The sequence below is a fragment of the Epinephelus fuscoguttatus genome, linkage group LG16 (assembly GCF_011397635.1).
Source record: "Epinephelus fuscoguttatus linkage group LG16, E.fuscoguttatus.final_Chr_v1".
Classification (NCBI taxonomy): domain Eukaryota; kingdom Metazoa; phylum Chordata; class Actinopteri; order Perciformes; family Serranidae; genus Epinephelus; species Epinephelus fuscoguttatus.
In genome coordinates, this window is record NC_064767.1 from 8555814 (window position 1) to 8583351 (window position 27538).

The 27538-nt window shown below is 39.4% G+C and overlaps 1 protein-coding gene across 2 annotated transcripts in view; it reads right to left on the bottom strand.

The window, feature by feature from the left end:
• kcnh1a (potassium voltage-gated channel, subfamily H (eag-related), member 1a) overlaps positions 1-27538 on the bottom strand; it is a 67738-nt gene that overhangs the window by 4073 nt on the left and 36127 nt on the right. For both annotated transcript variants that reach the window (XM_049600979.1, XM_049600980.1), the window contains 5 exons: positions 23901-24058; positions 20501-20772; positions 15633-15832; positions 9604-9856; positions 6589-6785 (listed from right to left, as the gene is read on the bottom strand). In XM_049600979.1, the coding sequence (XP_049456936.1) occupies positions 6589-6785; positions 9604-9856; positions 15633-15832; positions 20501-20772; positions 23901-24058 (1080 nt within the window). The remainder of the gene's footprint in view (positions 1-6588; positions 6786-9603; positions 9857-15632; positions 15833-20500; positions 20773-23900; positions 24059-27538) is intronic.

Sequence of the window (27538 nt, forward strand, 5' to 3'; positions counted from 1 at the left end):
ATGATGTGTTCGACTCGCACCAGTCTGGTCTTGGTCTTGTCTTGCTCTCAGTACAATCTGATCTTGGTCATAACTTGGTCTCAATTTTGCCAACAACACTGCTGTGTGTTTCGTAAATGAAAACCAAATCGAGAAGTCCTTAAAGTGTTATGAATGAAATCAAACAGCTTCTACAGCATGTCAGCAGATGCAACACTACAATGGCTGAGTGATACAGTTGAAAGCTCTGGAAAAAGCTATTAAGTTTCAGCTCCTGGAAACTGTATTCATCAGAAGAGTCAAGGATTTGAATAATAAACTGACGTGGTGTTCATGTCTTTAAAAGCGGAAGTTTTCCAAAAGCTCCAATTTTTGTCATCGGCTCTTCTCGTGTTTATTGCTACAATGAAATCATCCATAATCTTTGAAAGGACAAGACAACATCCATTTTCCTCCTCAGTCTCATAGCAACACTGCTCTCACAACTTGAGCCACTTGAATGTTGAACATATCATGTGCCAGATTTCCCAAGTCAGAAACACATCCTCACAAGCTCCATTTGAAGGCACCATTTGGCTCCTTATTCACCCCATCTCTGGATTTCCCTGCTGTATACGTTCAGAAAGTATGGGACCCTGGTGAATAGTGAGTTTAATGCAGCAGATGAGATTGCCTCTTCATATGCAAGCAATTCAATCTCGCTTGCACTCTCTTGGGCAGGCTAACCTTATTATGAATGAGGTAATGATTGGTAGCCACACTTGAGTTGTTGATCACAGCTGTTCATTTCTGAATGAAGGACACAAGAGTGGCTTTAATATATGGTGGCTGTTTCTGTATGACATATTGTTGTAGCCTTGAGCTTGACCCCAGTTAGACACTTTCATTTTTTTGTTTTTAAATCTAGCAAATATGCATTTTCCAAAGGAATCGTGTGTTTAATGTTTCAGGTAGCAGACACATTTTGGGAAATACACTTGTTTGATTTTTTGCTAAAAGTTAGATGAAAAGATCAATGCCACTCTCGTATCATCTGTTAAATACAGCCAGGAGACAGTTAGCTTACCGGTATGATGAAGTGTGGATTTTTGTACCTTGAGGCTTTGTTGACATGTGTAGCCTATATTTTTGGAAACGTAAATTTTTCCCCTTCTTTAAAAAACAAAACAAAACAAAAAAAAAAACGAAACAACTCCGTCCACACAACCTCTGTTGTAAAAAATATTAGGGCTGTAGTCAACCAAAGAAAATCTTGGTTGACTTAAGTTGCACATAATCTTCAACTAATCGATTAGTCATGGGGAAAAAAAATCTGCACGTTATTTTTACTTCTGCGGTGGTGTCTGTCACTCTGCAGTTACACCTCCAAAACACTAGTCGCCGGTGGAGGACTGTGTTAAGTGCTGTAAAGTTTAGTTCAAATCAAACTTTATTTATGTAGTTGATTCAAAACACACATTAAACATGGCTTAATAGAGACAATTTCAAACACAAGTACGCAAATCAGCTTCACTATAAATCACAGAACTGACAAACACTTGTCTTTATCTGGACACATTTCCCCCACCAATACAACATGCTAACATTATTAGCACAAGCCTATGGCATTGTACATTGTATAAATTAGCCTAGCGTCTAGCAATCTTTTCCTCTTCTCATATGAAACCAGGGACAACAGCAACATTCAACAAAGGTAACGGCACTCCATGTGGCTCCATTACAGCATTCACCGACAAAACAACTGTCTTATACTAAACATGTTTTCCAAACAAATACAACATGCTAACGTTATTAGCTCCAGCCTATGGCATTTTACACTACGACGAGCGGAGATTTCCTCTGCTTATATGAAGCCAGGATAAATCCTGAAATATAAATCCCTGAAGGATAGATCACACACAAGACTTTAAATGCTATTTTAGTAGAGGCTTTACTGACTGTTTTGAAAACACCCCCCTTTTCACAGGTAACTTAGCCTGTCCCCCCGCCGCAGGAAATAATGGATTAATCCTGGAAAGCTATTGATGTAGCACTTTTCTCCTTATGAAAGTAACACGGCGATTATTCGACTAATGAGAATTAAGTCGGATGAGAGCATAGCGACCAAATAATTGACTAGTCGACCAGGAGACTACAGCCCTAAAAAATATCTCTGTTCACACTAGAACACAAAAACAACCCCAAATGTTTACTGGCATTTGCTGTTTTCAGCAGCCTCCTATTGTCATAAAATTTGTAAACTGTACAGTCTAACATTACCTTTTTCAACACTTACTGGACTTATATGGATTAAGGAGCTCACGCAAACATTCCAGTCAAGTTCTAGACATGCTAACAATGTCCTTACATTCCACATCTCTCACTTAATCTCACTCTCAAAAGTGTCCCACCATCTGCTGGCTTGACTGGGCCTGATCCAAAACTGCCATTTCTGGCAGACATTAAACCATGGCTGCTAAGGTGCAGCAAAAACATTGCCTGTTCATTACACAAAGGCTGAATCCAAATGTCCAGACTTCACTGCACTTTAAGACTCGCACACTTTGCAGGCGCGCTCCCGGGAAGTCTGGGAGTGCTTAGGGCTGTCCAAATCCACAATTCAACCAGTCCACAAGGGGCCTCAAGTGGACTTTCTGCAGACATCCAGAGAGTCCACTTGGGGTGCAGACTTCAGCAGACTACACTGATTTAATAACCCATAATTTATTGCAATAGTTTTTGATAGTTAGGCCTATTTAAATGCTACTTAAATTGTGTAGGCCAGAAATAATATTCAGCCACATCATGATACAGAGATATGTTTAAGTCTAGGCTGTAGAGGGACTGATAATGCATTTTATTATCGCGGCCCATCAGGCTGTGCAGTGAATTAGGCTAAAAAATTGGCCGAAATACAACAAAAAAGTCTTTACATGGGATTTATATCTTGTTATCTGCATGAACAGATGAGTTCAGCACTGTTCATCAACTTATATGACACATATATGAACACGACAGCAGCAAAACTTTCCATGGCAATGAGTAAAACAGTCTCGAGGGCTGTCTATCAGCCGCTTGCAGTCTCTGCCCTCCCAGACTTTCGTGATGACAGTAAATACATCACTATGTACAACTGAAGTCTGCGAGGGCTCACTCCACAAGTCCAGAAAGTGGAAATTTGGATTCAGCCAAAGTAACAATAGGCATGCACAAATTGAAGAGATGACACCAGTGTTTCCTAACCAGTCCGTTTTACATGAAAAGACTCAAACTGTTACTCAAGTGTTGAAAAATCTGCACCTTAGAAGACTTTTTAAAAAATCTTTGCTTTAGTGAGTTAGAACTTCATTTGCATGTCGATGAGACGCCAGAACATAACAGAGCCAGGCGAGCTGTTTCCCCCTGCTTTCAGGCTTTGTGCTCCAAACAGTCTCCTGGCTGTAGCTTCATAATTAACTGACAAACACAAGAGCAGTTATCAACTGTTTCATCTAACTCTCAGCATGTACATGTACACAACAGAGCGTATTTCCCAAAATGTCAAACTATTCCTTTAACATGAGCAGCGACAGCCACTGTGGCTAAACAGGGAGAGAAAAGCTTTACCCTTAGCAACAGTAGAAAGAAAAGCCGTCATTGTACTCGCCCACACATATTACTATGTGACCTATGGGAAAACAACCAAAACATCAGAGCAATTATGACTCGTCACGAAAAATAAAAACACAGTGCAGGATGTCCACTTGAAGTTCAAGCTCTCATTAAAAATAATGGTCTGACTAGACGAGGACAAACAGGTCAAAAGGAGTTGAAAATCCATTTAACTTTTTTTTTGTTTTAGAGGGAGAGAAACACAATATGTTTACCTGCTCTCTGTAGAGGCTGTTTCCTCGCCATTTACATATATATATATATATATATATAGTGTAAAGAGAGCTGACTCATTTTAAATTGTTTACATGAACAAACCTGCTCTTTGACGTTTGATTATACATTTCATTGTGAGAGATATTTTGCAAAAGGGCATCCATCACTATGTTCATCACTGATTTTAAAATAAGGTAAGGGGTACAGTCATTATCATCTCAGGCTGTTCTCATGCACTCTTCGTACCGATGAAAAGTAACGCACCAGAATTTGTATATGTCATCAGGAAGGCTGCGAACACGCGCTGATGGGGGTAAAAAAGGAAGTCATATAACAAGCAAAACTCCATGTTAAGGAGCAAGGTTGGGTGGGTCAAACAAACACAGGACTTTTCCCCAGGAGACCAATGTTCAGGTTCCGTGTGAAACCAAAGCCCTGTTTCCACAAATCAGTACGGTACGTTTCAGTATGCTTTTCTTTGCGTTTCCACTGTGAAAAGTTGTGGATGGTACTAATGGAACCCATTTTTGGTCCCCCCTCTGTTGGGGTACCTAGCACACAGATCTGATACTAAAAGGTGGAGCTGTGAACACTGCACTCTGATTGGTCAGTAGAGGATGCTCACTCTGCTCAGGGCTGAGTTGTGTCTGGTTTTGAGGCTCATGTAACCACTGTTCATACTGTGGAGAGTTTTATTAGTAAACTGTAACTATAAAATGAAAGGATGTTTTGCTGCCTCTCACAGCAGCTGGAGTCTGAGAAAAATAATTCACTGGGCCGACTGCCGGCGACTTTTAAAGTGGAACCTTTAGTTTTAATGTTACTAAATGCATGAGTTGACAACATGAATCCATCAGCACACCTTAAAGTTCAATATGACAACTTTGACCATTCAGTTAGTTTTTTTGTTGTCTCTCTTGGATGACACACACTTTTAGTAATGAGTGGATCTTTAAGCATTTAAAAATATATATTAATTTGGAGCCTCGTTCCTGTGGGCTCTGGCAACACTAAACCCTTGAGCTTGCCTGATATTTTTAAACATCCCATGGAGAGAGACTCTCACTGCAGCCTGTTTTATTTTGTTCTGAAAATGTCGGCGTGCAGCCTCGTTCTGTGGACGATAAATGAGGTGCAGACTAATAAAGAAGGAAATACAGTGAGTGCTGGACGGAGCAGTGAGTGACAACAACTCCGCTCACATGAAAGATTACTGTTTGCGGTGGAAACTCTAGGGTCTAGGTACCATATCTCAAAGGTTACTTTTGGTTCCAAAGGTACTATACCAAAAGTCTGGTGGAACGGGGCTCAAGTGAACTTTAAGTCATTTAAATGCACTGTCATCGTGTTTCTTTTCCTAAACCTAACCTACGTAATCTGCATAAAGTTCTGAACTTAACGTTAGGTATGTATCGTGACAACACCCAACCATGTTTCTTTTCCCAAATCTCACCTATGTAACCTTTACTTTCTTAAACCCAACTTACCTGACTTTACGTTAAGTATGTCATTTTATATTTAGTCTGTAACATGATGATGCCAAACCTGTTTTTTCCTAAACCTAACCTGCGTAACTTTATGTTTAGTACATAATGTGATGACGTCCAACCATGTTTCTTTTCCTAAATCTAACCTGCATAACTTTACTTTTTGAAACCTAACTTGCATAACTTTAAGTTTAATATGTAAATTGACGATATCCAACCATGTTTCTTTTCCGAAACCTAACCTTAGTAACTTTACTTTCCTAAACCCAACTTACCTAAATTTACCTTCACTATATAACTTTATGTGTAGTACGTAATATGGCGATGCGCAACCATGTTCCTTTTCCTAAACCTAACCTACGTTACTAAACCTGAATTAGGTAACTTTACTTTAAGTGCGTACGTCTGATGCCATTCATGGGGTGCTAATTCACTGGATAGAGGCTATGAACTGCTGTATATGTATTTTAGTAAGATATCAATCAAACTGTCATGTGATGCCTGATTATGCATCAACAAAGCTAAAGCTAAGCGTCTCTCACACATTAAATACTGTATGTATTGTGTAGAGGTTCTATTTGGGAATAACAAATACTAAGTATCAGTAAAGATGGATGTCTTGCTCACTGATGCCTTTTCATCAGGCCCATCTATCCATGGTTTATGGGAATTATAAGCTCTGATGAAAGATGTCTTTGAAAGTCTGATTGCTGGGCCAGAGTGATCTGTTGTATTATTCATAATAACCCTGACAGTTGATATAATAAGAAGACTTCATCAGTCCCTCGAGGAAATTACTCTGAGACTGTTGCAACATCTGGAAAGACCGTCATGGTGAAATAATGCAAACGACTCGCTGTGTGGCCTCAATCAAAAATGCACCATCTGCCATTGGAGACACATGTGTCTATTATATGTGACATGCAAAGAATCTTATACAAATGATTCAATAACAAACCAGTGGGACATGCTGCTTCTATTCTCTTCCCAGCACAACTGTGTTCTTCTGCTGTCAGTCTCAAAATCGAGATAAAAATCAAACGGCTTGAGCTATTCTTCCACTATAGTGTGATGGAAAAATGAATCTAACTCATGTACAAACATAGAGCTGTCAGTGTTTTTGTAACCTCTGAGTTTTCAGTTTGAACTAATGTCTTTTATTTAACATTCTACACAAGTACAGTCTTCAGACATTAAAAGTGCCGTGTAAAATCCAAGTCTGAACTGAGTCAACTATAACTCGTTCTTTCTTGTTGCTATTTGAAGAGTCACTCACCCTCTTTCGCAGGTTGTAAGTGAGCAGCAAGTTTCTTGAGAAGTGGTTGGAAAACGCTGTGTAGAACTCCAGCACCTTCTGCAGGGCGTCGCGCTTGATGACGTGGAGGTCGCAGTAGGTCAGAGCTCGGACGTTAGCGCAGGCTTGAGCGAGAGTCACCTCCTTCCAGAAAACATCCCCAAATACGTCACCTTTACCTGCAGAGAGAGGACATACAGTTTAAACCAGGAAGTTCTTCCAGGAATGTAAACCAGTAAAGGCCCCGGGAATGAATCCTAAAACCTGGAAATTTTTGCACTCCTTGTCCCCTTGTCTTGAAGTCAATGGGGTTTTTTAAAACACTTTATTTGTATTGTTTTAACACAAAACAGAATACAAACAAAGAAATCTGGAAAAGCTGCAGGCCATGTGGACCAAAATATATTAACTTATTTCCAGGAAATTATTGTTATAAGGTTCACACTACACAAAGTTTTTGTCCACTCTGAGAGTCACTATGTCAGATTAGACGATTGTGGGGGCATATTTCACAACATGCATGATGTCATCAGGTTATTCTTGTCCTATTTTTATTATTATTACTATTGTTTCAGTCACTGTGTCTGTTCATGCGCAAGCCGAAATAAACGTAACGTATAAAGTGCCACCAGATGGGCAGAGCTACATTTCAAGTACCTGAATCCTCCACAACTAGTTCCTGCAAATGTTTCACAATAAAAGCCTTTTTAGAAAATAAAGGGATTCTCTCAATCGAGGTTATAAGGGGCTTTTAATTTGAACGACAGCGTAATGCATTAACTTTATCAAGGCAAATGGGAGCGAATTAAAAATAGAAATAGAAAATTGTCGTACAGTTGTCTACGGCAGCAGATCACTCTGCGTTGCTATTGGTCAAACTGTGACGGGAGGAGTTGTGAACGACAAAAACAAAATCAATCATGCTAGACTTTCTGACAGGAAATCGTGAGGCGTCCCAGATGTAGCGTTGGCTATCGTCTACCATGACACACTACACGAGATGATTACAGGGGGACGGGACGACTGTGGCTCAGAGATACAGCGGGTCATCCACCAATGGGAAGATCAGTGGTTCGATCCCTGGCTCCTCCAGTCTGCATGTCGAAGTATCCTTGAGCAAGATACTGAACCCCAAAATGCTCGCCATAGATCCATTATTGCGTACGACACTCATTGTCATTCATGATCTGAGCCAAAACCGTATGATGCTGCGTCAAGCTCCAATCGGGCTGATATCATGTAATGTGAACTCGACATAAGAGGACTTCCTGATGAAATAAAAGAGCTTGCTAGAAAGAAAAAACATGCTAAAGGAATTAAAGGAAGTGGTTTTTTTATATTTACAACCTTGTGACCTGAAAGTTAGCTTACAACAGACTTATAAACCACTACCATTATATATTAACTATATAACGTAAAAGCTATTAATTATAGCTTTTAAACTAAGACAAAAGCCTATTACATAATTTAAACACCTAAGTATTTATAAGTGCTCAACATGCCGTCATTCGTGCAGCCCAGTCAGAGCTGACCAAGCCAGTGACTCAGGTAGAGAAAGCACTATTAAAGTTTGAAAGGCTCAACGTGACCATAATAACTATATGACCCATGATGTGTTGTGACTCAATGGAATCAACATCTAAGTCAGCAGCTGCTCACACACACTGTGACTGCAGAAAATATTCAGGTGTTTAATTTTACACGACTGAAAACATCTGATTACTTCTTTGAACCACAGGATGAAAAGCTGTGTACAATGCAGCCTGTAAAAACGATCAAATTGCAAATCCAGATGAGTTTAAGTGATTACTAACATGTACTGTAGAGCTCCTGTTTGTCAGCAGTCTGAGGGATGAGAAGTCAAAGAGAACCAGTGGAGGATTAAATTCGACTGTCCGTCTTGCTTGTGCACTTTACATGTTGTTTCGGCTTTACGGTGCCATTAGGCTAATGAGAATCTGATTCATAGTAGTAACTTGTTTATCACTTCAGGCTCCGTTACAGTCTCCACCCGGGTCAATGGTATTAGCCTGACAGCATATTGATTGCTCCAAAAGGATCCGATAGCAGTTTATTGATGAAAACCGGCCACGATGGTGTCACAGGACCCGCCAGAGCACGCCATCCATTATTCACAAGATCAATTATTTGGCAAATTAAAATTAAGTTTTAAAAGGGAAATAACTCTGCAGGGATTTAAACAGGAATAAGAATGATTATTTTTTCAGTATATTGATGAATAAAAATTTAGCCTCCACTGTTAGATCGCATCAAGGTGCAAAGGAAGAGGAACTGGGATCATAAATATCAGAAATTTCAAAGCAGTTGGCAATTAGTCTGGTTATATCCTTATGGATTAGGTGTGGGTTACTACAGTTTAGAGTACTTCACAGAGGCGGGCAGCGTCCAAATTATACTCAGGGTCTCATTTTATTGCCACAGGGCTCCAGTCTGTGTGTCAATATGCTGAATATCCAGACGTATTCATTATGTGACTGAGAGGATTCTGTGACAAACAAAATCTTGTCCAAATTCAAATCCCCAAACATCTTGTTTTCACTGCAGTCCGAAACACTTTGAGAAGTAAAAAAAAAGAGCATTTTAATTCACAAAAACATGTTACTATGATGCAAAACCGTTTTGTGAGAGTAGTGCCGGAGGCCAGTTTGACTGAGATGTTTTTCCACCTTCATCACTGCTTTTTCGGCATTAATGTGTTTCTAAGATAACAAATTAAGACAGCAGCAAAATACTGCAGCAGCACATCTGCATCTTAGATCTTCGCCTCTCTGTCACTTTCTTTTCTAAAGCTGCATAAAATGTGAAAATCTGAAAACTTGAGCAGATCTGGGGCAGGTCCGTCGACAGTTGGGGGAACGGCAAGTCTTGACCGACTCTGTCATGAAATAAACATCAGTGTTGAATTCTATTATTAATTTTGTCAAATTGCTCAGTGTAGTTTGGTGCAAAGACATGAATCAGGATTTGTTCACTCACCTAAAATGGCCACCACCTCGTCATCCTGAATGACCTCCAGTGATCCCGACACCACAAAGCAGAGGCTGTCCACACTTTCGCCAGCGTGGTAGATCAGGTCGCCAGGGGCGCAGTGGATGGTCTGAAACTCCATTGCCAGCGCTCTGAGACACCCATCGCTGGCCAGCCGGAAAGCAGGGTGCTCTTTGAACACCTTCCGGTTGAGATGGACACAAATATCTGCTCTCATATCCTTTGGACAAATCTGCAACACCTAAAAGAAACAAGAGTAGAGAGAAGAGCTGCATGATTCGTTTTTCATACTATACTTTAGAGGTGGTGGACAGTCTTCAGCTGATCAGACGTCACATTAGATGAGCTTAGAGTAACATACTGTTGCCATGATTTGACTGTAAATCATGGCAGTATAGACAGACAACGACAATCATAGCTTTCTGTTTTTCACAGTATGTGACGTACGTGATTGGTTAGCTGCCAAGGACCAACTTCACCATAGGGCTGGGCACTATGGCCAGAAATGTCTTGTTTCAAGTTTAAAGACTGTTTTTTACACCTTAACTGTACGTTAAGTGGGTTTAAACTATTATTTATTGTGCGAACATGACAAATGCTTACTACCAGCGGAGCATTTTACAAATCTGAGGTAGATTTAATACAACTGTTATAGCCGATTACTGTTAACAAGTAGAACACAGAAACAAGTTACCTACATAAAACTGTATCTAAACAGCTCAAGAGGTTTTTGCGCCATAACAAAAAAACCAAAAGTTGAATCTGAAACTGTTTGAAAAAAGATGATCTAAGTGGTCAAATCATAAAATGATATGGTAAAAGATCAATGAAACGAAGCGACTGGAATGTTGTTTCTTCGTATCAGGTCTGACAGTCGTCGGGGGGGTTTGTGCATGTGGCTATTTTTTTTCTTTTTTCTCTTTCTTGTATTATTATTATCATTATTATTTTTTTCTTTGTCTTGTGTTGCTGTACAGGAAAATTGAAATACTGAAAGAATATGAAATGGAATCAAAGACATCGAAATTACGATAACATACTTGTAACTGTTGTTGTTATCTATTTCTATATGTCACTATATATCAATAGTTTGTTATTCTGATGTATCACTGGGCAACGCAACTATTCACATAATTTCTCAATTAAAAAAAAGAGAGAAATGTCATCAATACATGAGCTTCGTGTTGAGTAAGATTCATGAAATGATACTAAAGTATGACCAAAAAAGAAAAAGAAATTGTCCACCCTAATGAACCCTGCATTCCCTGACGCAGAGACCAAACAATTCAAATCCTGGAGTAATTACCAGAGGGTAAATTGTTACAAGTTCACTGACATTAAATATAACCTTCATCCATTCTTTGGTTTCCTTGTCAACAGCGGTGAACAGAAAAGCGCCCTGTGCTCCTGTTGATTAACGTCATAGAAGTTGTCAAATTTGTCAAGAGAATGTTAAACAGGTCAGACATGCTCGTCTTTTATGCATGGATGTATTGAACCGCTGTGGTGTCATGGAAGCAGTGATGAATGAAGTACCTAAAATCCATGCTTGAGTAAAAGTACAGATTTCTTGCCAGAAAATAACTTTGGTAAAAGTTAAAGTCACCTATTAGAAAATGACTCGAGTAAGGTATCTGATATTTACTGTACTTAAGTATCCACAGTAATTTTATGTTGTTTATTTCTTCATAACATGTATCACTTGGAAAAAAATTCTTTTTTCACAACTTAAAGGATTTAATAAAGAACAAAATCCTGTTTTTCCTTCCCTCCCATTCCTTTATTCATCTGTCCTTCCCTTCCTCCTTTCTCACTTTATAGTAAATAACTAAGATGCTTTGGGGAAATGCACCGGAGTAAAAGTATACATTTTATTTTGGAAATGTAGTGGAGTAAAAGTGAAAGTTGACAGAAATATAAAAACTTAAGTACAGATACTCCCAAAAAGTACTCATGCACTGTCAAAGTATTATTACTTCATTACATTACACTAGGGCTTGGAAGGTGGTTATACTGCAGCTTCTATGACGAGTAATAAAACAGCACAGCAACTGAAGTGACTTGAGCATAAATATTCACACACCTTCAGAGGAGTGATGTGTGAGAGTGGGATCAACTGAGTGTACAAAAAAGGTGTTAGCATGGCACAAAATCATATATTTTGGGGGAATTTTGTAATTAAAAATGTTTGTCTTCCTTTTTACAGTCATAAAGAGGAGAAAATATAAAAGTTCAGAGACAACTTTGAGCCGGTGTAGACCTGGGGTCTCATTTCTAAACACTGTGTACGCACAAAACGAGGTCTGAAAGAGGCGTACGCCACTGCCCACGTAGAAGTTGTGATCTATAAAAACAGACTTAATGGGAAAAACTTTGACCGATGCTTACGAACATTTTGGAGATGCAAAATTAGCAGGAAGGATGATTGTAGGAACTGTTGAGTATTTTTTGGCTTTATCTGTACGTTCATTTTTAGTATGGATCCTACTCACTGTTTTATAAAAGAGATTCCTGGTGTCAACGTGTGTTTCAGTGATCTGAACATAAGTTGATTGCTGTTCACATCTGTGAACATCATACATCGCCAGCTGACCACTCGTGTTCAGATTTCATTACTCCCCTGTGCACAGTTATTACATCCACTCTTTTGCTAGGTGCTCTGTAGCATGCTTGCTAGGCATGTTAGCAGTTGTGTTGGTACAGCTGGAGATATTGCTGTCTGCAGAATTCGACATGTCTCCTTCCTCAGGGCAAAAGGGTGGATGGTCACATAACACCTCGTCTAACTCAACATAAATGGTTAAGTTATAGAGCATTAGCACACTGTCACCGAAACAACCACCGTGACCTACACTAATGACGTAGTCCTTGTCAGGGACGCATCAGGACACATTCTTAAGCGCTATATCGTAGGCAGCTGGACTTGCTTGAGTTTCTTGAAGATGTTTTGCCTCTCATTCAAGAGACAGACTAAGAACAGACTGTTGCAGAGTTGTAGCCTCTGAATTCTGCCTACGATATAGCACTTAAGATTAACATGACCTGGATGACTGACAATCTTCACCAACATCAGGACGCACTAGTGTTTATACCACAAGACAAATGTGTCCCAGACCACTTCAGTAAGTGCATTGGTGGTTGTTTACACTTGTTTTTAGCGCTCTCCAGTTGTGATCGGATCACCCAAAATGCATGTTGATACCAGGTCTAAACAGGCTTAATATTTCGGCACTTGTTGTTGTGTATGATTTTGAAAGCTCTAAACAAATGTGCTCTAAAGTCTCTAATTAATTTTCCACAGTATCTGCCTCCAAGTCTTTGTGAAGTTATTGTTCTCAAAGAAAAAAAAAAAGAGTTAACTGTCACTAAAAGACTTGGGTGTATTTTTATACAACAAAAAACAGTTGAAGCTTCTTTCTTTTTCATTAGCTTTGGAAAATACCTCACTCAGAGCTGATTATCTATCGGTTGGAACTGAATATGTCCAGTATAAATTATGTTTGATCATTAAATTTCATAAGAAGATCAGATATGAAGCTGCCTCTCTGCAGTGTGTCACTGAGTGGCAGTATGTTGTTCAAGTACACCTAATCAACAGGATGCCAGGCCGTCGCAGGGCTCTGCCTTTAAAACAAATCTCTTTGAAGATGAATGTCAAGCAGAGAGGGATTATATGCCATTTTTAGACCCTTTAGGGTGGCCTGAGGCCAGACAGATAAATAATACATCGATGCACTGCTAACTTAACATATAAAGAGGACACAATAAGTATCACAGTTTGATTTTGAATACAGATTCCCTCGTGACAAAACCCCTGCCTTATTAGAAGTTATGTTTCTAATTTGCTGTGAAATAATAAAACTTCTTCCATGATTGGATTTTGGACAGGTGGATTTAAATGGGACGCAGCGATATGAATGCTTTCGGGCTTCGAATCAATCAGACAGCACTGGTTCAATCTATCCGCTGCCAGCTTTAAATGCTTAATTTCCACACACTCAAATCATTTCAGCATCATCTCAATTCGGCAGGATGGCCGCTGGTAACTGTGCCATAAACGCCATAACACTGTCTGCTTTAGATAATAGGCTGCTACATTTTGCCACAGAATAACCTGACAGTTTCTACAAAACAAATTAACAATGAAAAATGACTGTTTTATACAGAGATGTTCAGGGAGCATCAACAGCATGGGGTTGTTCTTCAGCCAACAACAAAACATTATGTGAACTCTATAATATACAATGCAGAATTCTTTTTATATAGTATTTATATCACACAAATGATGCTACATCTGATACATCTTACTATCTTACTATATAATGACCAAAACTCTGTCTGTCTGTGTGTCTGTTCCACGTTTTCCTCCTCACTGACTTGGTCAATCCATGTGAAATTTGGCACAGTGGTAGAGGGTCATGGGAGGATGCGAATGAAGCAATATTACATCAATTGGCCAAAGGGGGGCGCTATAGCAACTGATTGAAATTGCAGACTTTGAATGGGCATATCTCATGCCCCGTATGTGGTAGAGACATGAAACTTTGCACAGAGATGCCTCTCCTCATGAGGAACACATTTGCCTCAAGAACCCATAACTTCCAATAATATAGATTTTCTGCCATTTTGAATTTTTTGAAAAACACTTCAAATGGATCTCTTCCTAGGAAGTTTGAGCGATCTGCATGAAACTGGGTGAACATAATCTAGGGACCAATATCTAAAGTTCCCTCTTGGCAAAAGTTGGAAAACTTACTAAAACTGAGCTTCTATAAGGCAATGAATATTGCGGAGGGCGTGGCTCATCACATAAAGGTGTATAACATCTCAAGGGTTTCACCCATCACCACACAACTTTGTAGGCATATGACCACACATAATCTGAGGGGACCCCTCCATTATTGACCCCATCAAACAAAATGGGGGCGCTAGAGAGCTCATTTTTTATCTAGGCCTAAACGCCATATGGATTTTTACTAAACTTGGTAGATATGTAGAACAGGACGCCTCAAGGTGACTGGAGAAATTTAACTCTACTTGGCAACTGGGTGGCGCTATAACAACAGAAAAATGCCTAAAAATGGCTAAAATGCGACTGATCGCTGTGGCTCCCCCTGTGGACCAGTGTTGGGGTTAGTGTTGCACGGTATACCGGTACTAAAATAGTACCGTGGTACTAGAGTATTCCAAACGGTACTATAATGCATTTGGAAAATACTGGTACTTTGAAATTGATTCAATTCATTAATTTAGTTAATTTATTTGACTCATTTATGCACACAAATGCCTTTCTTGTTCCTTTTGGAGCACAGATTACGCAAGTGCTGTGTATGACAACACCTGTATCAACATCCGAAGCTGACGCACATGAAAAAAGACAAGAGAAAGTCTGCCTCGCAAAGGGAGACAACGCGAGACAACACAAACTTGGTGGAACATTTGAGTTACCAAACCGTCCGTACCGAGATACTTACCGCACCATGATTTTTTTGGTACTATTACACCCCTACTATTTATTGTTCTAAAGGTTTGTATCCAAAAGGACTTTTCCTTAGGAAAAGTACTGGAGAGTATCGAAAAGTATCGAAATTCATATTGGTATTGGTACCGAAACAAAGATTTTGGTATCGTGACAACACTAGTTGGGGTTTTCTTTCTTCTAATTTTTGGTATGACTAAGTCATAGTATGGTATGCTGTACATAATCACGGAAACTGTCAGTGTGTCATTCTGTCAGTCAGTCATTCTGTCTGTCCCACGTTTTTCTACTCACTGACGTGGTCAATCTATGTGAAACTGCACATAGGCATTGAGGACTGGCATAGGTAGAAGGTGACAAAGCTACCAATGGGTATGGACGAGTTTTTAACAATACTGCAATTAACACATTATGTCAAAATCATGCTTTCAATAATAATGGTAATCTTAAGGAGGATTAAAAATACCAGGGTAACAAGGAAATTACATTTAATCATGGGCTATAAGAAAGCCATTAAAGACAACGCAGTCTGACTTACCTTTTCAGTGTCTATACCCCGAGACATGGACCATGTGGAGGCAATGTAATCCATAACTCTTTCACTCAAGCCCTTGGGCACCTGGTAGAGCTTGAGGAAGTCCCGGACGCTGTTAATCATCTCATGGTAACGATTGGTGTTGGCGTACATCTGCTGGAAGATTGTCGTCACGTTACCGAAGATGGTGGCGTAAAGAAGGGCTGGGGACATACAGAGAAGAAAAGACACGTTTAATTTTGATTTTAATACTACCAAAGTTTTTAGCTGCTTGTGAATAGTTGACTTCATGAGGAAAACTAAATTGTGTGCTAAAAAGAATTTGTAAAATAAATTTGGTAAAATGCAAATCGCAGCATTGCTCAGCCGTTTATACATCTGACTGGCATGGTCATGACATTTGTTGAAGGGATTAAGTGTTTGGTTCACCACCACTTCACTTTCGTTTTTTCAACTATTTGTGTCTCAAATCATCCTGTGGGTTTTCAAAGATTTACGCGGAGGCTTATGAAACCAGGGTCACATAATACTGCATAACATTTTGAGATTAAACATGGGGGAAAAAAAATCGATACAGCATAGTATCACAATATCATGCATGGCAAATTTGTATCTATACACGGACATCAAGTACCAATGTTTTATTGTATGCATTATTAATTTTTGCAGATACACATTTTAAAACAACTTTTGGCAACAGAATAATAAAATGAAGTGCTTTCTCAGTCCATGAGATAGTACTGATGTTTCTTTTTCCTGGTGAGGTTAGCAGAGGTCTCAGTCAGCAGCATTTGGCAGGATGTTCATCAAAACAAAGGAAATCAGAAATGCGCCGCTGGCATTTAAATCAAACATCTGGACTTATTTTGGATTTTTTAACACAGAAGGAAAGAAGGACTTCAATATGACACATGCCATTTGCAAGCAGTGTCATATGAGAATACGCTGGGAATACTACGAACATGAGGGCTCACCTCACACTCCACCATCCAGAGATAGCGTTAGCCACTGATGGCCAAGCTAACGCTAAACCTGCCTTGCCAAAAATCAACCAACACTGGACACACTAACCTCAACAAAACTACCATCCAACTCTGAGAGAGCTAAGAAAACAACGCAGTCCATCAGCTACTTTATGTGCAAAGATCTGCGTCCATACAGCACTGTTGAAATTGAAGGCTTTTGTAACACCCTAAAAACACTGGAACCCAGGTATGTGACTCCTTCTTGATGTTATTGTTTTTTGTACCAACACAGCCGTACCCAAGCTCGACAGAGAAGTGAATCATAAAGGTAAGAAATCTACAGACAAAACAGATTTGAACAGACTGAAAACTTTATCTTATAAGGTAAAACTGCAGTTGGAAAAAAAGGTTATAAATATATGGTAAATTATTTTATCGCAATACTCAGCATATTGCAATTTTGCAAAAATATCGTATCATTACCTAATTATTGAGATAATATCCGGTGATCCAAATCCCAGATAGTTTACAAATTAGGTTTTACGAGCTCAAAAAAGTCAACAAATCATGGTTTAAAAACATTTCAAATACCTGGTTTACAAGGACATAAAAATCTCAAATACCTGGTTTACAAGGTCAAAAAACTTTCCATTGTTGGGTTTAAAAAGCTCAAATAAATCTCCAAAAAGGGTTTTAAAAGAAAATTGTGTTTATAAGGACATGAAAAATCTCCTAAAACCCAAAATGGGTTTCTAAGAACATAAAAATGTCCTAAATGTTTATGAGGAAATGAAAAATCTCCAAAATGTGGTTTATGAGGACATAAAAATCTCAGATACCTGGTTTACAAGGACATTAAACTTTCCACTGTTGGGAAATTAAAAAGCTAAAATAAATCTCCAAAATGGGTTTTATAAGAACATAAAAACCTTCAAATTGTGTTTATGAGGACATGAAAAATCTCCAAGATTTAGGAGGACATATGTATCTCATATACCTGGTTTACAGGGATATAAAACTATCAAATACCTGGTTTACAAGGACTCGAAACTTTCCATTGCTGAGTTAAAAAAACAGATCTCCAAAATGCATTTTATGAGGACATAAAAATATCCAAATTGTGTTTATGAGGACATAAAAGTCTCCAAAATGTGGTTTATGAGGACATGTAAATCTTCACAACTTAACAACACTGGTGGCCTTAATATAAATTACATCACATGATATACCAGACCTAATGTGCCGCAAGCCTTAATATTGTTTTATGTGATGAACACTTAATCAGTCACGTGGGAAATTAACAATTACTACTCATCATCGTCTCTAAGTGTGATCCACAAAATGCTCGCCAAAAGGGAAAAAGTACAACCTCATACTGAGTGTGTGTGTGTGTGTGTGTGCGTCCATTCCCAGTAACATTTCACTAAATAAGGATATTTTTTGCGATCTTGTCTTGTGATAAAAGAAAGAGAAAGAGTACAGCAGTGTATCTCGGAGGTGGTTGGGTGGTTGGACTGGTGCAACAGCTGGCGCGTGTGTGTGTGTGTGTGTGCGGATCAAAGCTATCAGATGTCTGCTCTGTGTGTGTAGTGTTCTCTTGGCAGTGGAGCCCTAATTAGCCCTGCTAGAAGGGACGGAGAGGAAACATGCCAGCCACACATTTCAATTATCCTCAGATGATGACAGTAACCTGTGCATGCGTTTGTGTGTGTTTGTTTATTTCACAGCGCCACAATCAAAGTGTTGAAAAACTGCACAGGGAATAATGCTAATTAAAAAGCGCTCGAAACTCCTCAAGGGCAAGGATAACCACAACTTCCATCCTTTCATCACCATCGCTCTCTTGCACAGCCACGGTATCGAGCCTCGCAGCACGGCGTGATATTCTTTATCACCTAAACACAAAGAAGATGCTCTTGTTGGTAACACATTTGCAGGCATCAAAATCAGGAAGTTAAGAGATCAAGACAGTTTTTTTTTTTTTTTTTTTGCTTTTTTTAAAGGTCTGAGCCAATTAAATCTAAGATGATTTGACAATCATCTCCTTTTGAAGTTGGCAAAGTTTTTGGATGACTGCTACCTCGAGCTCGAGCACAGATGGCAGCGCTCACTTCACAGATAAGCAGAAAATGCTGTAACAAAGGAAACCCAATCGGTCCCAGCGGAGCGGTGCTTCAGCGCGTCCCCAACATCGCTCTCTAGTTGCTGACGTACACAACTTCGCCGCAGCGTTGCTCGGCATCCAACAGCTGGCTTGTTTGAGGGTAGTTAAAAGACAGTTGTCAGAAACTCAACCCCCCCGGGCCAACCGTTGCTATAGAAACAGGACATATGTATAGTGCCCCCCCCTCCCTTTCCCCACGCCACCCCCTCAATCCCTCGTCACACTGTGATCTTCTACTGCCAGCACCGATCCAGTGCTGGTGGTAAAAATAGAACAGTATCAGAGCATCCATATTTCATAGAGAACAGTCATGGACTACAGTAGATTGCATCTACAACTGAATCCTCCCGAGGCTGTCTGGTTTTTTAGATATTTAGATATTTAGATTTGTATCTCACAATGAAAAATTTAGACAGAGACAAGTCTGCAGATGAGTTCTGCCAGTTCCCCCGAGAGTGTATTCATAAACTTGAGCAGCCAAAATGTGGAGGGAGAGAAGGGGGGGGGGGCAATCATCCTCTCGTCTCCAGGTTGAGATTGTGGCTGAAAGAAAGTACAATAGAGGTGCACGAGTGATTGCAGCGGGATCGGAGGGAGCGCTGTGCAAAATTGATCCGACGGTCAGTTATTGCTTGGAGGTGCTGCTCTCTGTGCGCAGTCACACATAATGGCACCACGCTGTACACTGAACTGTGAGCCACACAAGCAGAAGATACCTTATGAATGTTTAATATTGAGATGTGGAAAGAAGGGCACGCTGCGAGAATTTGCCTCCTGCCTTGCAGAGTGGATGTTTTGTTATTTAGTGGGGGCAGGTTTCTTCACTGTGTGATAATCCACTCATAGTTATTTGTGTCTACAGCAACACTGGATAATTCTGTGTGTCGGTAAATCACAATAAGTGATATTTTCATAAATGCCATTTTTTTCCACATATAAATGCATTTGATGGCAGTTTTCTTGAGATCCATGACTCATGTGCTTCACTGTACCAAAACATACACATTCAACATCTTAAAAACAGCAATTAAGCCACAAAATTCATTAAAAACGCTCCACTTAACGCCAGCCTCTCTGAGGAGAAGCTGTCTCATTCACTGTTTCAACTGTGTTTTATTTTTCTGAGGCATTTCAGAAAGACTGGAAGCTTGTGTGTGATGCATCACGCTCCAGAAAATCTCAATAATGCAGCACGATATCACAGAGAGGACTGAAATAATGAGTCTAATGTAAGACAAGAACAACGGAGCTCCTGCTGTACTGTATATGTCATGTCGCTGTATTAAAGTGGACAGACTGGAGCTGACAGCGACATTGATGAGACTGAGGAAGAAACTGGGGAGATCTAGTTTTGGCGTTTCAGCTTTCTAAATTTGACACTGTATGAATGTACAGATATACTGCATCAGTGTATCTCTGTCTATGCCAAAAGAGACATTTCTGAACTAAAGTTTTCATGTGTGACTTTTTGTTAAAGTTATATCCAGTAGTATTAGGCATTTAAGCGCTGCTGTGAACACAAACCTACACACTGAACCAGGCAGCACATTCTGGGTTACAGGAGAGTTAGAAATATTGCTCAGCTAATCATCTGTAAAGTCCTATTTTCTGAACTGCGATGGCTCTATTCATAATTCATTTACTCACCTGCCTCTGTGGATTGTGGCTTTAAAGAGCATATTTAACGTCTCATGTATCATGTATCTGCTACACTAGATGAAAGATAAAACGCCTCCACTCACATCCAATCATCATCATGGCCACTGCAAAGATTTTCTCCCCGTCTGTCGTGGGGGCGATGTTGCCGAAGCCGATGCTCGTCAGGCTGGTCATGGTGAAGTACAGCGAAGTGATGTAGACCGAGTCTTTGTTTGGGCCGCCTTCCCACTTCCCTGAACCGCTGGCGTTGAAGCGGTACGGCGTGCCCACCGTCTCTGCCAGGATGTAGAGCCAGCTGTCCATGCGCACAAGGTTGGTTTCCTCGTCGATAACCTCGTAATCACCGATGCTGAACCTGAAGCGAGGAGACAGAAATGGTCAGGAAATAAATAATCAGAGATCCCATTTCACACTTAGAGACTATTAGATTGTTTTTCTGTTTAACGAGTAAATTTACTGAACAGTTGTCGTGAGGAACTGAAAATATGTGGCACGTTTTATACCTTTAAATAAAAATCTACAGCAGCTCTTTGAGGCTTCAGTGAGGCATGGCTTTGCTTCGAGCTAAATGCTTAACAATGTTAACATGCTGATGTTTTGCTGGTAGCTGTTACCATGGTCACATCGTAGTTTAGCTTGTTAGCAGCTGAGGATGATGACATAAACTAAGGTATTAGACGGATTAAGTTTTGACTTGATGATGGCGCTAACAATCCAATAACTTCTGATGCATTTCTCCCAAAACCACACATGTAAACCTCATCGGGACACAAGAGCATCACCAAACTCAGTGGGATTCATCCTCTAGGGACCATGAATGTTGGCACAATATTTGGTGCCAATCCACAGTAACTCTTGAGATATTTCACAGGATAAGTACGAGGGTTGAACCCTGAAAGTGGAAGACTCAAATCATCAGTTTCAGACCCCTCAGTCGACTGAGACTCTCCAAGTAGAGCAGTTGTTTGTCCTTTTGTTTTGGTCACTCAGTATGCAGTGTGCTACTCCATTTTGGTCCCCAGACTTTGCTGCACAGTGATTGCTCCTCACTTTCATGCTGCTCTCCAGCACCAGAAGCTGCAGACCCATATAGAGAACTATCTTCTGCGTTAGACATGGTAAATTTACAGCTTACAAAAATTCAATATGACACATTCTCTGGCTTTTGTTTGATATCTAGTGTCGGCAAGAAGATGAACGTCAACATGAACATTTCGGATCTGTCATTACTGTAGTTAGCCCACATTAGCTCGTAAGGGATAACTTTGCTTGTTCACTATATTGCGTGAACGTCACATCATCACATCCCGCAGAAGCCTGTTGAAACTCTAAAACTCTACATGGAAAGAAAGGAACAAATAGTCACAGATAATATTTGTACATTATTATTCGTATTGGACGGCATAATATTACATAATTCTGAGTCAGCTGCTGGTGGCACTGGAGGAAAGGTCAATCTGTTACTTCTTCTTTTCTTTTATTCTAAATTGTGTAATTATTTATGGTATTTTTCTTTCAATTTAAAAACTTTTCAACTTCAAATTTTTTTTTTTATTAATGTGAACATTCAAAGAGACACTCACATCTGTTTGTGCAAAACATCTGTCCATAATTTTTCACTTGTGACCTCAAATCAGAGGATGCATATTTGTGTGATGTTTTTTTTCCAATCCGTCTTTTCCCTGGCCCCGCCCTACTGTGTTGTGATTGGCTTGCACTAACCATAACCATGACCTCTATGCCCTAACATGAACTGCATCCACCCTCAACTTATCGCCGTGACAAGTAGTAGCCAATGACACAGCAACGTAGGGCTACAAATCAAAACAAAATAAAACTATTTTTCCCTTTTCAGACTGTTTCAACCAAATCAATTTTAACCCTTTGGAACCTGAGCAGATTGGCTTGATTTCTTTTAAAAACATGGGAAGAAGGAAATGATCCGACAAATTAGCAGAAAATTAAATTAAGAGAAAAAACTGAAAATAAAAAAAACAAAAAAGAAAAAGAAAGAAAGAAGAAAATGACCTCAAAAGAGTGCTTAAAAATTAAAATAATGCTGTAAGATAATTTTAAAATGTATTATATTTATTATTATTGATTTTTTTATTATTACTATTATTTATTATTTAACAATAATAATAATAATAATAATAATAAATATAGTTTTCCCAATAATTTTTCTTTTTCCGCTATTTTTTTAAAAATAATTTTCTCAGTCTTTTTTTTTCAATTTGTGGGACATCTTATACCAATTTGCTCATTGCCGTTTTTTCCTATATTTATGAAAGAGGTATGAAGGTATAAATGCCAGAGGAGGTAAAACTCGACTTTGTTTCACAAGAAAAGCAAAAGAATTGAGAAAAAAAATTTAAAAAAAAAAAAAATCAGAATTTTGTGTAACAGGAGTTAGATTTTCTTATCTACTACTCTGGTGGTCATGGTTGATGGTGGTTTAACACGATAGCGTGGCTTGTCCTGTGACCATGGCAACCACAGACACCACCTTGAGGGAAACAATACTGTACAGGAGCTATTTTTATTGTTATCTGAGTCTGACGTTTTGGAGCAGCGAAGACTTCATTGACTCAAGTTATTATTCATTCATTACACTGTGTGGGCCAATAAATAATGTTTATGATATTGGCGAGAGCCTCTCGTGGGACGCCGACTGCCGGCCTGTGAACCACGAGAACAAACACTCATGAAATCCTGCATATTAACATTGTTTGAAACCTTGTAGACGAACACAGTTTTGTGGTTATGAATATATTACTTGAAGATGTCTTGTAATCCTGATTGATGAGGGATGGGCCGAGTGTTTGTCATGACATGGAAGTGTGAGAACAGTGTGCAAGTGTTTTTTTTTTTGTGTGTGTGTAGTTTGGAGTGCATCACAGTACAGACATAAAAGCCCATCTGGAGAGGAAAAACTTGTGTTCATCATCAACTATCGAACACATCTTCCATGTTTTAATGCATGCAGGACATAAAGTTGTCACGATGGCATCTGCTTCTGTTTGTGTGTGTGTGTGTGTGTTTAGACATACTCATAAACATAATAAATCAAGCACAACACATGATGGAAACTCAGTGCTTCCACCACACTTGCCCCCTGTAGAGTAGATGATCTGATTAGACTTCGGAGGCCTGTGCTTCATAAATTTACATATTAATGAAGAAAAACAAATTCTCTTGAAACCACTACAAGTCTTTCTGGCTTTAAGGTACAAAAAAAAACCATACTGTTTTGATGCGTGAAAACAAGCACGTTGACATAAAATAAACTACTAATTAATGCATTCATTAGCTTAATCAGTGACCTCATTATATTAATTGGCGCTGCTTTAAATGCGTCACAGTGATGGCAGCAGTCAGAATGTGTTATGTAATTTATGTGCAGTAACTCTTACTTAAAATGATACATGTTTGTCTGTTTTCCCTTTTTAACAACTGTATGAAAGAAACAGCAGATAAACATACCAAATGCAGGCCAGCCAGTGAGCAGCCAGTCCAAAAACACACACCAGCAGGACCAGGACAGCTGCCCCGTACTCGATGTAGTGATCCAGTTTACGGGCCACCCGACCCAGACGGAGAAGCCGGACTACTTTCAGCGAGCTGAACAGACTGCTGATCCCCTGAAGAAGGAGTGAAAGAGGAGAGAGACAGACAGAGAGGCAGACATCAGGGACAACACTTTTACTGAACAATTTTATTTAAGTTAAAGTTGAATGTTACCCAACATCTGAAGGATTTTAAGATTTTTAAGCATTAACTAGGCTACACTAGGCAACACTTGATTAATTAATAAACGGCTTATAAAACACTATAATCTACTTGTACACAGCTATAAGGACATTTTCACAGGTTTGACTGATGTATAGTGCTTGTTGGTATTCATATCTTTTCCTGTAAGACAAATTAGCAACCTCTGGGACTGAATAATGAAGCCAACGTAGTGTATGCCAAAAGCTGCAGTTCCTCTATTCGCCACTTGAGGCTGGCTGAGCCAATTAATCCCCATAGACCCCTTATGTTCAAATGCCTGACATTAAAGCTGAAATGAACATGTTTACAGCCTGGTACAAAAACTGATTTTGGTCTTGACCTTCCCCCAACTAGCCTACTTTAAATGACATAAAACATCTGACATCCTTCTAAATCCTCCCAGTCCCCACCCCTCTTTTTTTAATAGTATTTTTTGCTTTCTTTTTTTAATCATTAATCTTTTTTAACCCTTTGGGGTCAAGTGTATAATTGGCCGTTTTTGACTACTTTTGATTTTACCTTTGAATTTCACCTTTAAAACTGTTTGTCACCTGTGTGACTTTGCAGTTATTTTTTCATTTTGACATACTGTATTAACACACTGGACATAAAATCACACAAAAAAAAGCACCAAAAAGGAAAGGGGGTGTCTTTTTTTTTTTTTTTTTTTTTGCTTGCAAGCACTTTCCTTAGAATAGCCTGTTTTTACTGTTTGTTCCTGCACCAAACGCGCACCAAACCTGATGACAATATTCAGGAAAAAGCATGGCCTAAATTATTTATCATAAGTCTGGTTTTACTTGGCCTATCAAGCGTCTTGCTGCTAAGTCATCTTAAATCGGTCACGTGATTTGGCGGCACATCTGTGGACTCCAGAGGGTTAAATAGAACAATAAATTTTATTTGTAAAAAATTATATTTTGCAGATTTGTTTGCCATACTCGTGTCTTTTTCTTTACATGTATGGAAACTCACCCTTTAGAGTATTTTTCACTTGCTGAAAATATTCTATATTTTTGTATCAGACATTCTGTTTTCACATTTATACGATTGCCACTGTCCGTTTAACTTCGAAAACCCCAATAGAAAGAGTTGGGAAAAAAAAGGTTTTGGTCTCTATAGCTAATTTCCTCTGTCAGGACAACTATATGGGATTGAATTTTTATACAAAACTCGCCTGTTTACATTTTATTAAGGCTTACGCATGTTGAAGGGCAGGACAGCTTGAGTGACAGGCTGCCTGTGAGGCCTCGTAACAGTCTATTGGTGTGTCTCAAATTACATACTTCCGTTAGTGTACTTCTATGTAGCATACTATGTGCACTATATATTCATTGGTGTACTGCGCAAATTTCGACAGGTAAATGTTGTCTCAAACCAAACACGGCCGTTGTGCACTCACTGGAAATGACGACCACAAATTAGCTAGTTAGCAAACTAGCATTAGCATTCGCGTTATCGTTCGTGGTACCAAATCATTACAGACTGCTAAATTAACCCAATAAACATACAGCTGGCTTATACCCAACAACAGTAGAGTGGTGCTTAGTGCAATAAACACATGTATTTGTACAATGCAGCAACGTTCACGGTCGCACAGTCCTCGGCCGCCATTTCCTGTTTGAAAAGTGGTCCCTCCCCTTCTGCTACGTAGCCACGATGGCGACCATTGAGGGCGAGAAGTGTCCATAGTTCCACACTCAACTTCTTGACCGTTTTGAGTGCACCATCCGGGTACTCATAGTGCACTGCATTCTTCCATACTTCTCAGTGTGAATGCACTTATGCACTCAAAATATTAAGTGTAAGTACAGAAGTACGCGATTTGAGACACAGCACATGTGTCAGATCCACCCTCTCAACGGCAAACATGCTGTGCATTCCAATATCCATACTACCATACTATATTGTATGCAGGAAAAGATTCAGTATGTCCCAATACTTAGAATGTCAAATGCAGTGTGCCAAAAATCCCAGGATGTTCTACTACATTTGGTCTGATTTTTCAGTATGCCAGCTAGCATGCTTTTCCGGCCGTTCTGACCCACAGTCCTCTGCGCAGCGGACGATACGTCACATCGACTAAGCTACAAACATATGACAGCTGACTGACAGAATCAGAAGTCGCAATGACGGATGACAGCACATACTAAAAGGAAACAGAAAAAGTATGTGATTTGGAGCGCACCCATTAGCTGTGTCTCAATTCAGGGGCTGCAGCCTTTAAAAGGACGCGGCCTTTGTGGTCTATGTTGGCCACGTCCTTTGAAGACTGCATCATCTAAACCAAAAGGGCACTGAAATGAGACGGTCTGGTCTGCAGAGGATTTCCTGGTTGCATCACTAGTTGTTCTTGCCCCGACTTGTTGGCGTTTCTCCTACCTGGCAACCAGCTGCGCTTGACGAAAGAAGGAGTAAGCTAGTAAGTTAGTTAGCCTTGATCGTGGACCCAGTGATTGTTATTATACATATATATTTTTTTAAGTTTAATACTCTAGAAGACGATTCACAGCCGGAGACACCACTGTTTGATATATTTCAAGATAATAGAGGACTGTTTTCAGCGAAACTTATTAAGTTAAGATTGTTTAAGCTGTGTGCTTTTAGTTATTTTTTAATTATAATGTTAACAACAGTTAACAGTTAACAACTGTATGCATCTTGGGATAGGCTGGGCCACGAAGGAGTCATCCGTTGCATGCTCTAAATTCTGGGAAAGAAGGCTGCATGTCTTGGCTGCATCTGAAGGAGCCTTTGAAATGGGACAGCTTTGGTCGCGCCAATGTGACGCAATTGGTCTTCGAAGGCTGCAGCCCTGAATTAAGACACAACTGTGGTCACTTCTGGCTCCAAAAACACAAGATGGTGACGAGAAAAATGCCGAACTTGAGGCTTCAAAACTGGAGTCTGCAAACCATTGAGTGACATCAGAGTCACTATGTCCATTATTTTATAAAGTCTACGGTAAAGACATATTTTATATTGCAGATTTGTTTTACTCATTTAGTATCTCTGCATACACCATATTCTTTGTTTTGGTGGTCACAGGAGGAGCTGTAGTTGCTGACAAATACATTATTAAAACTTATATCTGCTAAAAACATAATTATTGTGAGTTATAAACATTTGGTAAGTGCTTATATGCTGTTTATAAATGCTAAATAGAGTGGATGAAACAATGCATTATTTTTGTGTCTATTTAAAATACTGTCCTACTTTTTTGAGATTTAAGTTTTGAGTTATGCATGTTTTTATCAGTCTATCTTTTCCTATTTACCTCTTTGTGTCCTCATGTTCCTTCTGCTTAGTGATTCATGAGTGACTTGGCTGCTGTAACGCTGTAATTTCCC